The sequence below is a fragment of the Drosophila simulans genome, chromosome 2L (assembly GCF_016746395.2).
Source record: "Drosophila simulans strain w501 chromosome 2L, Prin_Dsim_3.1, whole genome shotgun sequence".
In the NCBI taxonomy this organism is placed as follows: Eukaryota; Metazoa; Arthropoda; class Insecta; order Diptera; family Drosophilidae; genus Drosophila; species Drosophila simulans.
The window spans coordinates 5,119,525-5,132,408 of NC_052520.2; the positions used below are offsets into that span (position 1 = coordinate 5,119,525).

General features: G+C 45.4%; 1 protein-coding gene across 21 annotated transcripts in view; it reads left to right on the top strand.

Moving 5' to 3' along the window:
* The window catches only part of LOC6731051 (nesprin-1), a 101,955-nt gene that overhangs the window by 51,318 nt on the left and 37,753 nt on the right, over positions 1-12,884 (top strand). For 10 of the 21 annotated variants that reach the window (XM_039297143.2, XM_039297117.2, XM_039297127.2 and 7 more), the window contains 4 exons: positions 1,825-2,794; positions 2,895-3,107; positions 3,162-3,422; positions 5,970-12,848. In XM_039297143.2, coding sequence (XP_039153077.1) covers positions 1,825-2,794; positions 2,895-3,107; positions 3,162-3,422; positions 5,970-12,848 — 8,323 coding nt within the window. Of the gene's footprint in view, positions 1-1,824; positions 2,795-2,894; positions 3,108-3,161; positions 3,423-5,407; positions 5,782-5,969; positions 12,849-12,884 lie in introns of those variants that run through there. The other 11 variants (XM_044923944.1, XM_044923945.1, XM_044923946.1 and 8 more) reach the window with 3 other exon arrangements.

Sequence of the window (12,884 nt, forward strand, 5' to 3'; positions counted from 1 at the left end):
AAGAAAGAAAAAAGAACGAAGAAGATAGGAATCGCGTACTTAAACGAGAGCTGGTAGAAATTTTCAAGACTTGATTAAGTCATCGTAGATATGCAAAACATCACCGGTCTCTGGTACTCGTACTCGTTTACCTGCCAGGGTCGTCAGGTGTGATTGTTTTTGTTATTCTCGCTTCATTCGATTCGCTAGAGAATCAGAGAGAAAGAGCATATGAGTCGCACGCGTTTCTACTTTAAACGATGACGTAGCCAAGGCGACAGAAATAGCCAGACCCAAATGCTTATCGTCGTCGCTGAGGGAATGATTACATTCCTACTGCCGCCACAATTGATCAAACTATTTTTCGCAAATGTTTTTGTGAATTTTGCGATTTCTCGTTTCGTTTTGGAGCAACACGCGCCACTTTATACCAATACCATTCGCCTTTCACTTTCACTCGTGCTCGCCACGGCATTTCTAGCATATTTTGCCATTTAAATTAGAGCCGCGTACTAAATTTAAATCGTTAATTTGTACAAAATGGCAGCCGACTGAAAATAGCGTAGAGGAAAAATAATTTTCCTATTTTTTTTTTTTTGCTCTTAGATTTATTTTGCTCGCCTGTCGGCGGCGGCGGCAATTCAAACCCAAACAAAATTGCGAACTCACTAGTTCGATATTTGTTGGCTGCGAAAAATGACGCCGAAATAATTCTGGCTAGTTTATAGACGAGTATCGTTTATTTCCGCCGCCCGATTTTCTCAGTTTCGGCGCAGCGCATTTAACAATTAAATTTGAAAATGTGTTCAGCCGACTTTTCGGCCAATTGGCCCAGAGCCAAATGTGAGTTGACTTGGCCTCATCTTGGCCAGCAATTCGCTACGCCACTCGGTGGCTGTAAAGGGCAACAAACGTTCCATTAACGAATCCGTCATTCCATGCCAAGTGCAATGGTTGGACATGAAAACAACGAACAAGTATGAACAACGAGATGCTTGAAGTATACCTCAAGCGCTTTTGCTTTGGGCCACCAGGGCGTATGAGTGATATGCGTCATATGCTGGAAATACGGAAAGGAAATACATACGATCCATGTTACTCATTGATTCATTGCGTTCACTGCAACGCCCCAATGACGTCAGCTTGTCTGCGGCCAAAATGCAAATTGAAAAAGCAAAAAAAAAAAAAAACATAAATAAATGAGGGGAATATAAATTTAAACATGCGCCGCTTTTAAAAATACACCCAAGCTAAAACTATAACAAAAACAAGACATTTTGAAAGTGGTGCGTGTCCAAGAAGCGCTAGGGAATATACATGTATTTAATTTTTTCTTTCTTTGGCGGCTTTTAAATGAAGAAAAGTTTCGCTCTTTGGCTCTCAATGGGATCAAGGCGATTTCGAATTATGAGAAATGTACGAAAATCTTTTTCGAATTTCGAAAAATTGCCGAGGCCCAAGCAAATGTGCTTGAGGCATTTCATTTAGAAAACTCTCTTGTAGTGAAACGGCAGCATTCATTTTTCACGGAAATCTTCGCAGCCTCGAGGCCAAAGCCCAGTGGATCTTACACACACAAATATATATATAGCGATTTATATATATATGCGCAGCAAAAGAACATTGAAAACTTCAGAATATTTCAGCCTTTTGTGCCAGCAGAATAACTTTTAGCACCCCAAATATCTCTATAGATAGAGGTCTTTCAGATCTCTACGCGTGTACGGAATAGAACTTGGTCTACGCCATCAGGAACCGCGTGGTCTTCACACTGTCTCCCCAGCCATTGCATGCCATTGAATAACGTGCCCCTGAAACTTAAAAAACCGCTCTCTTCTTTTTCAGATTGAACGACACTCTGCGCGATAAGGAGCAACAGGTTAGCAAGGATCTCGAGGAGATCGAGCAAGTCTTCCGTCGCATCTCGCAGCTGCAGGACAAGCTAAACGCGCTTCACGAGCAACTGCAATCGGTTCACGTCTACGACGAGCACATAGCCCAAACGGAACAGCTCCTCATCACACTGAACAGCCAGGTGCAGCAGGCCGCCGAGGAGAGCAAATCACTGGTGGCCCAGACAACGGCCCACTACCAGGCCAAACAGAATCAGCTGCCCAGCGACATTGCCCAGGAGTTTACGGCTCTTGAGCTACTTGCCGAACGCGTCCAGGTGACCATGGAGACCAAAGAGAAGGATTTCAAGCGGGCCAAGACCGTGCGCACCGAATATATGGACGGTGTGGACGAGGTGCAGCGTTGGCTGCTCCAGGCAGAGGTGCAGGTGCAGGAGAGAAGCCTCACACCCACACAGATGAAGGAGCTGCTGCAGCGCATTAACCATGAGATAACCGCCATCTACGAACGTTTCACCCTGGTCAAGACCAACGGCCAGCTGATCATCGAGAACTGTCGCAACAGCGAGGAGAAGACGCTGGTGCAGACGACCATCGATCAGTTGGCCGCATCGCTGGCCCAGGTACGCGGCTGGCTGGACGAGAAGAAGCAGGCGGTGGGCGATAGTCTGGACGCGTGGACGAGGTTCATGAACCTCTACCAGATCGTGATGTCGTGGGCATCCGAGAAGCGCACCTTCATCGACCAGACCATCGAGCTGCGCACCCTGCCCGAGGCACGCAACAAACTGAACGACTATGTGACGGCTGTGAAGAGTATTAAACCGATTGTGAAGCATCTGAGCGAAATGGACAAGGAACTGGAGCACATTGGCCAAGTGACGACTGTGGGCGATCTCAAGGACAAACTGCAGGAGGCCGAGGATGCGAAGATATCCGTGGAAGCGGTGCTGCTAGAGAGGGTAAAGTGGCAATCCACCCCCACCACCAGAGTGGAGCAATCTTTGGGGAATCCAACAATTATTTAACTCTACTCTCCATATTCTATATTTTATCTTGTAGAACTCCCTGCTGCAAGAGGCCTGCGAGGAATGGGACCAATGTGAACGCAAGATTAAGGATATACGCTCCTGGCACGAAAAGACGAAGCAGGGACTGGACTCCTCGCAGCAGCAGAAGAAACCGCTGCGCGATCAGCTCGGCTTCTGTGAGAAGACCCTGGCCGATATCAATGTGCAGAAAACGAAACTGAGACTGTCCATCGAGAAACTGGAGGTGAGTATTGGGGGCGACGGCATGGCTAATCCCTGCTTACCATCTCGTCCACAGGTTCATTTCCGCAATGGCATGGGCGGTGATCCGCGCCTGAGCGAGAACGTCGATGATCTGGTGCGCGTGCTCGACGGCCTCGGCGAATTGGTCAAAGCCAAGTCGCAGAGCCTCGAGCAGACGCTGGCCCAGATCGACGTTTACCAGCAGCAGATGCAGTCCCTGCGCCAGCGCATCATCCAGGAGGAGCAGCAGCTCCGCCTGGTGATGGCGCCCACGTACTTGCCGCACGATCGCGAGCGCGCATTAGCCGAGCAACAGGTACGTACCGTCCAGACTTTGATAGATCTAGTTAGACCCCGTTAGCAAACAGCTAGCAGCTAGGAGTTCAATTCAGTTGTAGCAGATATATATGGCTAGGATCACGTTAGCAAAGTCGGTTATGCAATATTGAAGTCCCACCCCTTTTGATATCTATCTCATTTCTTCATTGCTGTGAACGATCCTTCATCGCTATGAACAAACAGTTGACAGAACAACCAAACAAAGTTATTAACCCCTTACCCGAATCTATAATATAAACTTGATTAATCTTTGGAAGCGTTTTGACCCCTACGCTTTGCTGTGTGCGGGTAGGTCTGAAGAAAAACAGTTGCACGGTGGCTGCGTATTTAAGTTATTTTATTTAGTTTGTTTAAAAACAAATGAAATCAAGGCGCCTTATTATTTTCTTATTTTCATTTCATTTTCTTTTGTTCGGCTAAATTCTATTACGTTTTTTTATTTTCGAATTCGTTTTGCGCCATTATATCTCACACAAATGCTCACACCAATCATCATTCATCATTTACATTTCATCTTTGTGTTTCCTTATGTTCAAACATCATACATCTCTCATTTACCAACCGTGCAGCTCACAATCTCAAAACTCATTGCTTTCACATCGCTCTCATTGGGCAAACTAGCCACAAAATTATACCTCATCAATATCGGATCTTCAAGATCTTTAAGATTTCTCATCATTACCATTTGTCACGTGCCGAAAGCATTTTGAATGCCAGGGAAACAAATAAGTTCTTGCTGTCAAGTTTAGGCCACCCAGATGAGAAAGGCGAATTCCTCCTCCAGATAATCACACGTACTATTTTTAGAGCCACGCTGCTTGCCATTGTTTTTGTTGTTCATAAACAAAGTGATTATATTTAGAACCAGGTGGCCTAGCAGCAATAGGTTAAAATCAAGATTTCCCTAGTTTTTTAAATAGCTCGTAAAATTTATTACTAAAATTTAACTTTACATTGCGAACTGCAATGTCGGCGGTAAGTGGCAATCTTAGAATTCAATTCAATTTGGGGCAGTAGCTAATTTTGATGATATTTGTTGGGGCAGCTCTTGCTACGAGAACTTTTTGATTTCCCCTCACCTGACCTCTCACACACATACACACATACACCCAAGAGAAAGTACAGTCATCACATCGCATTTAAGTCGTCACATCTTATGGCACATTATGACACTTTAAGCTTTGGCCTAGACATTTAAACAATACTTTTGTTTTGATTTTATTCACTTTTTATTTTAGTTTTATTTGATTTATTCATTTAGTCAGCTTAGCCAAGCAATCATAATATTCTTCACCAAGCAGCTCTCTCTTTTTCTATAAATCTTTCTATATCTTTCTGGTATTGTAATAGCGAAAGTCGGTTAATATTTAATTATGGTTACGGTTATAATTTGATTTGGTATTTTATTTTTGACAATTGTATTTCTTTTTATCTTTTCTCTACGTAACTTTTGTTGAATATAAACAAAAAACCTGGTGTCGTTGCGCTGAAAACAATCGAAAAACAAACATGCAAATTATTAAACACACTTCATAAACATTGTTCTACTAATCGTATTATTACAACTTATCTTGGGCTTTGCTCGCTTGCTTGTTACGCTACTTACAAAACGGTGACTAATATTCAAATCTGCCCCATTCCGATATAACCTTTAACCCCATCGAATAACAACCCCTTATCAAACACACACACATATATATAAACACACATGGGTACTGCTTACTTCTTCTAATAAATCGAAATATCGAACATGGTGAATGGTCGCTTTTCCTGTATCTATCCCACATGGCGTATGATGTGCTCGCTGTCTATGAAATACCATAAACGAATCTCAATATATATGCTGACATCTCTTGTATTTCTTCTCTATATATATATACAAATATATATCTCTGCTCTCACGCCAACCATTCGAACTCTTTCAAAAACATGCACCATCTATACCCTATATATGAACAATAGGCATGCCGGGAACGTGTCAAAAATCTGCATTCGAAAATAACTGCACGTAATGAGCGCATCAAGTTGTTAATACATCGCGGCACGCCGGACGATGCCAAGCTAGAGATTTAGGATGCCACAACCTTAACCATAAGATAAAGCCAATCTAGGACTAGATCAAAGCCAAAGCAGCCACCCCGGCGTCTTCCGTTTGCCCCTGTCACCGATCTCCTTCTCCCAGGAACGGTGGCTACGGCACAACTGTCAACTGCCGTCACTACTCTAATCAATGAAACATGACATGTTTAAGAATTTACTATTATCTATATATATACATACATATATACTATTTTAAAGAATAAATTAAATGACCGAATTATATTTTTAAAACGCAAGCCCCATTCGAGTATAATTTATGAGGGAGTTAGGATTTTAACTTTTTTACTCTTAGGTAGCTTAGACTTGAGTCCCCATTTTTCAAACCCCTGCAATCATATCAAAGCTAACGTTTTTGGCAAATCTTCCCCCCATCTCTCCCACTTTCTCTCACTCTGATACGTGAACCGTGATGATGAACAATTAGGCAATGCGAGAATCAATCGATGGCATGCAGCAAGTCTACGATGCGACCGCTCGAAAGTCCTATGCGCTGGATCCCCATTCAGTGGTGACCACTTCATCGACTGTCTCGTTGCTTATGAAGCCAACGGCGGCAGTAGGTCTAACCTATGCTGAAGTGCTGTCGGGACATGCGAGTCCGGTAAGCAGCGGTAATGAATCGGTAACCAATTCCCGACCAGAACGAGACCCCTCCACGACGACAACCACAACGACAACACGGCAGCAACAATCGAACGATACAACCATTAAGACTACCACAACTACGACTACGACTTCGAGAAGTACGCACGGGGATGACGATCAAAGCCAGGAGAGACAAGAGCTCAATGGCGGTGGCAGCACCATACCCACAGCAAACTATAAGCGCACCCAACAGGTCACACCACCCAGCGAGAATACCTCAAACACGGTTCCTAACACAGCTACGACAACGACAACCAATCCCAACACCCAGTTCATCGAAAGCGAACAGAGACACCAGCACCACCACGCGAAAACGGGTAAGAAGCTTCAGGCACCGCGGCCAGAACGCCGTGGACGATCTCCCAGACGCCGACCTCAACAGCAAAAACCAGTGGAATCATCTCAACAACCTTCGATCGAAATTCAAGTGGAGCCACAGCAACCACAAGAACAGGAGCAACTCTTCTTGCCAGCTGATGACCGAACTAGATCCCGCAGCCCCATGTGGGTACCAGGATCGACTTCCTACGCTGAGGTTCTTCGCGGACTGGAGCTGGAGCGGATCAGGGCCGAACAGCAGGCCGCCCAGGCAGTTCAGGGACGTTCCGATCTGACCATTCAGGATGTTGTGGACGCTAGCGCAGATGTTGTAGGCATTACTTACATACCCCAACCAGATCCAGAGCCCATCAAGGAAACGCAGCAACAGCCACCACAACTGGAACAGTATATCACCGAAACGAGCACATTACTTGACTACTCTCCTCCCCAGCAACAGGAACAGAAGCCCCCAATTAATTACGAAGTCCCAATGACTGCCGAAGAGATTGCAGCCACCTACTTGCAGCCCGATCCGCAGTTGTATCAGACAATGTACGAAAACGTGGCCGATAGCGGTCAGTGGGGTTATGTCACGGGTTCGGCGACGGATCCACAGCAGCAGCAGGCTCCACAGAACTACTACGAGCAGATAATGCAGATGCAGCAGTATCCCATACAGTATCAACAGGTGGCTGTGCCACCAGCCACTACGCAATATCAGCTTTTACAAGGTTACTATCAGCCGGTGGCTCAGACGGAGGCCTATTCCACGGTGTATCCGGCAGAACAAAATCAAATCTATTACGCACCGCAAACGACGGAGTACTCGCAGGAATATTCACAGCAGCAGCAGGAGCAGCAAGTCGAGCCTATGCTTGAATACCAGCAGGAAACAGTGGATCAGACATATCTGCTTGATCCATATCGCGTGGAGAGCACTCTTCCCTCGACGACCGGCAACAGCGTGCTGGATCGCGTTGTTACCACACTGGCATCGATCGTTCAACAGAGCGCAGAACCCCTGACCACCAGCACCCAGCAAATCGAACCTCTTGCTACTGTGGTCCAGAGCGAGCCGTATTATATTGAAGAGCATGTTCAAATGCTGCGACCCGTGGAGCCGCAGGAACTTGAGCTGGACGAACCGCGACCTGATATCACATTTGGTCAGTTTGACGTTGATGCTATTGAAACCATACCATTGGAGGAACCACAAGCTCCACAGACCCAAGTCGAGACCCAGTCGCAAGTCCGTACTCAACAAACTATTACGACAACCACCTATGTCTCCGAACAGACACAGCCAACTGTGATAATGCAGCAGACTCAGGAAGTCATCGCGATACCAGATATCCCACAAGTCCCCACGGAAGAGCCCACAAATATTGTGGTGCACCCGCAGCCTCAGAGGCGAAGCAACCAACAGGTCCGGCCACAGGACATTAGCACAGGCAGCACTTACGCCGAAGTCCTCTTCGGTCTCCACCACAAAGAACATCCAGTTTTCCAGCCATCCAGTCAGCAACCGACCCCAGTGCGCCTCACGTCCTCGCCGCCTTTGCAACGCAAGACAGAACAGGCTGGTCCTATCAGTACCACTGCTTTTACCAGTAAGACTACCCAACCAGGCCGACATGTCGAGAAATCGACGACATGGGAACACAAGAATGACAATGTGGACTCACGAAACTCGCGAAGTAAGAGAGTGAGGCACGAAGCTCAACCGGAACCACTACCGATTAAACAGAGTACCAGGAAAGACGGTAGGACGGTTAGGAAACCCCAGTCCCCGGATACAAATGGTGTTGCCTCGGTGGAAACCAAAGTTGTTGTGGATGCCCCAGCTCCCAACCCTGTAGTTGAAGAGACTTCAAAGCCTGAGCCAAAGCCCAGAAAATCTAAGAAGTCTAAGAAGACTACTGATAATGTGGTTGAATCAGCCGTCGCTATTTCAGTGCCATCTAAGAAAGATACGCGATCGGTCCTTCCCTCTGTAGAGAAAAAGGAAACTGTTGTCGAAAAATCTGTGATAAAGAAAACCATTGAACCATCCGTTGAGCCAGTAGAACCAGTTCCAGTTCCCTCGAAGAGAGAAAAGAAACAAAAGCCGGTCAAGGAAAAGGAAACTCCACAGTCAGATGTACCGGTTGTTGAGGTGGCACCAGTCGCTCCAACCAGAAAAGAGAAGAAACAAGCCAAGACAGTTGTTAAGGATGTTGAAACCAACATTAGGAATGAACCATCGATTGAAAAGGAGACTGTTAAGCCAGCTGATGTTCCAAAGACACAAGTAAAGCAAACGAAAACTCTGGTCGAGACGGTAGTTGAAAAGAAGGTTCTCCAACCAGTCGTTACTGAGGACGTAGAGTTAGCAAAGCCTTTAACCCCGGCAGCGCCTTCGAAGAAGGACAAGAAAAAGAACAAGACAGTTGTTGAGCAAGAAGTGATTAAGAAGCCAACTGAGACTGTTATCGAAAAGGAGGTAGTAACGCCAACTGTGATTGAAACAACCGATGTTTCTCAAGTAAAGGAACAACAAACTGCGCCTACTTCTTCGAAAAAGGAAAAGAAGCAGTCCAAAAAAGTTGTTGAGACCTCTGTCATTGTCACAGAAAATGTGGAACCGGCTGTTCAGCTAGAGGCTGCTCCTGCAGTGCCCACGAAGAAGGACAAAAAACGGGCTAAGAAGGAACCTAAAGAAGATATTGAAATTTCTTTGACATCGGAGCCGTTGGTTTCTGTTCAGAAAACCGTTGAAAGAGTTGAAACCTTATCCGAAACAATTCCTGAATCAAAATTAGAAGAAGAAAATGTGACAATTCAATATGAAAATGGTTTTTCAGACTTAGCACCTACAACAACCAACACTGTATCCGAGGATTTGGCATCTTCGATAGAAGTTGCACCCACCAATATAACTGAGACCATTATCGAAGGCGAACCCACGGTTACCACATCGACTAATACCATCTCGACGGAAAGTGGAACTACAACTATCACAACGCGCACAATAACCAAGCATATTACCAAGCGCATAGTGAAGCGAATTGTGGATGGTAAGGAGGAGATTGTTGAGGAAGACGTCATTGATGATTTGCCGGAAGAGAACATCTGCGTTGAGCAGTACAATCTACCAACAATCGAAACCACCACCAATGAGGTGCCCATCGATGTGACAGGATTCGCTACAAGCCAGGATACCATCGTGCAGCAGGGATCGATTACTAAGACCGTTATTACCAAGACAAAGCGCATTCTGAAGCGCATCACCGAAGACGGAGAGGAAATTGTTGAGGAGGTCTTTGAGGATGAACCCGAGGTAGAGCGCGACATTACACTACTGCCAACTACAGTGGTGACTTCGTTGGATGTCATCAAGGATGCCGCCCATAATGTGGTCGAGGAAGTTATTAAGCAAGCTGAGGAAATAACGCAACCTGAATTGATCGTGGAAAAGCCTGCTAAGGTAGAAAGTACCGCTGAACCAGAAGTTTCCAGCGAAGTTATTGTTGAGCAGGAGCAAAATAAGCCACAGAAGCCTTCGAGAAAGGATAAGAAGAAGCAAAAGGAGACCAAACCAGAAACTGTAATCGAAACGAAAGTGGTTGAAATTGTCAAGCCGCAACAAGAAATCGCAGAACCCCAACAAGAAATCACAGAGCCCCTGAACACAACAAGTGCAATTACAACGGATAATAATCAAAGCCTTTCGTCGGAGCAAACAACTGTCAGCGATGATAGCGGCCTCATTAAGACTACAGTTATTCGTACAACCAAAATCGTAAAGAAAATCTCAAACAATCAGCAGGAAAGTCAGGAGATGACCTCTTCCACCTATTCAGATGCACCCTCGTCTTTGGGTTCTTACGATTTGGCGGAGGAAGCAAATGAACCTGCCAAGATTGAAAAATCAGAGTCGAATAGCCGCGAAATAAGCGATGAGGGCGTGGTTAAAACCACTAAAACCACAACTACCAAAACAATCATAACTCCCAAGGTAGAAGAAGTCAAAGAGGAACCATCATTGGAAGTGACATCCACTGTGTCGCCTCCAATTGATATTGAGTCTGAGGAGGGTGGCGTTATAAAAACCACTATTGTGCGTACCACCAAAATTGTCAAGAAGATTTCCAATGAGACCGAAAATGTCAGCGAGACAAGCAGTGAACCCGAAGTATCTCTACCAATTGTGGAAACAGTCATTCAAGATGCACCTGTAGTAGCTGAATCGGTTACAACCGAGTCGAATAGCGAGGGTATAACCAAGACCACAACGACGCGTACTACAAAGGCTGTGGCCAAGACTGTCACCGAAAATGAACGAGAAATCCTTAATCTACCGGATGTTCCTGTTGGTCCTGTTGAGCCAGATAGTACAACCGTTTTGGGTGTAATTGAAACCGTCGAACTGCCAGAAGTTCCGGAGGTCCCTATTGGAGTCGAGGACCAGCTTCTAGTCACGGCAACATCTACTAAACGTTCCCAGGCTAGTCAAGAAAAGTCAAAAATTTTGGACTTCATTAGCGCAGAACAGAATGCGACTGATAAATATACAGCGCCTGTGAAAACCGTCCCGGAGGTTCCAGTTATCGAGGAGCTTGAGAACAGTTATCCAATTGAAGAAAGTACGGCACCTGAGCCAGAATCTTCAGGTGTTGGGGATGTTGTCAAGACCACAATTGTTCGAACAACGAAAATTGTTAAAAAGGTAACCCAAAACACGGAACAGGGCGTCAATGTGATCATCGATGCTCCTGAGCCGGAGTCTGAAAAAATGGAACCAGAAGAGCCTGTTGAGGAGGCTAGTGGTGGTGTGACTAAGACAACAACTGTGCGTACTACGAAGATCGTGAAGAAGCTGAATGAAGATGGAGAAACAACCACGGAGGAGACCAGCACTGCCAGTGACCCAGTCACAGTGCGCGAATCTTCGCCAGCTTTTTCGGAAGTTCCGAGCGATACTTCAACCACATCCAGCCAAATCGATGGTGCAATTATCAAAACTACGACGATTCGCACGATGCGCATTACAAAGAGGGTTTCCAATGACGGACGTATTCACCTTACGGAAAGCGAGACACCAAGTGATGTAATCGTGACTTCTAGCATCGAAATGCCCGATCAACGACCAATTAGTCCACTTATATCGTCGAGGTCATCCTCCCCTGCTGTGACGCCTAGTTCCGAACTTAAGCTAGATAATATGGGTGCTAATATTCAGTTAGGATTGAAAGACAGTCCGACCGGGGTCAAGGTTATTGGCATCGAAACCAGCACAGAGAGCTTGCCGAAGCATTCTGAACAGCAGTTCGCTACAAGCAAGACTAATGGGGACATTAACGAGACGGATAGCATTACCACTACTACGACGACTACCAAGAATACGATATTAACGACTACGCAACGACGAAGCTTCGAAACCGAAGATGGCACAAATGTTCTTTTCGTGGGAGAAGGCATTGACGGTGCATATCCACCGGGCACAGTTCAAAAGATTTCCCTTATTACCCATGAAGAGAAGCTGAAGACACCTATTGTGAAAATGCATCTTGATTTTCCGGAGGTTAGTCTTCGGGTGACCGAGACTGTGACTGAAAATGTGGAATCCCTGCAAAGAACAGCCGAAAGCAATGAAAATTCCGTGATTGAAGTAGTAGAATTGTCCAAATCTGAAGTTCCAGAAGCAATAGAATTAAAGCCAGCTCCCGTTGATGATCATTCTACCAATTTAGACGAACTAGTCAAGATCCCAGAGGCGACCCCAACAGTTTTACCCGAAAGTAATCCTGCAGAACTAAGCCCTGAAGAACAGAAGCTTTTCGAGGATATTCAGAAGAAATTGTCTAAGAAAGATAAGAAGAAGCGCCCCGCCATTCCAGAAGAATTTATTAAGCAAGAAACGGTTCAGGTTATTCTAGAAGAAAGCAAAGGTAATGATGCTCCTAATGTTGTCCCTGTAGTTGAAGAACTAACTGATGTCGCTAAACCCATAGTTAAGCAGGACCCTATTGCCCCGACTGTAAAAGTAGAAATAGTTTCCGAAGCTCCACTTGTTTCAACCACTGATGACGGCGAGGTAGATACTAAGCCGATCCCTGTTCCAGAGTCAGAGAAACTGCTCAACATTTCCGAAGACTCGTCCCTAATCGAGCAAAACAATTCAGAAATTCTTTACCACGAGTCTATAGTAGAAGTTGTCCCTGTTTCTACCCAAGAAGAAGTGCAAGTAGAAAATCCATGTGAAACTCAATCAAGTCCTGCTCCTACTAATATCGCTAATGAAATTGTTCCTGATAAACCAAGCGCATTAATTGCTGAAGCATTTGTGGCTAACACGGTAAGCACTTTAAGTATAATCACTAATATTGAGAAA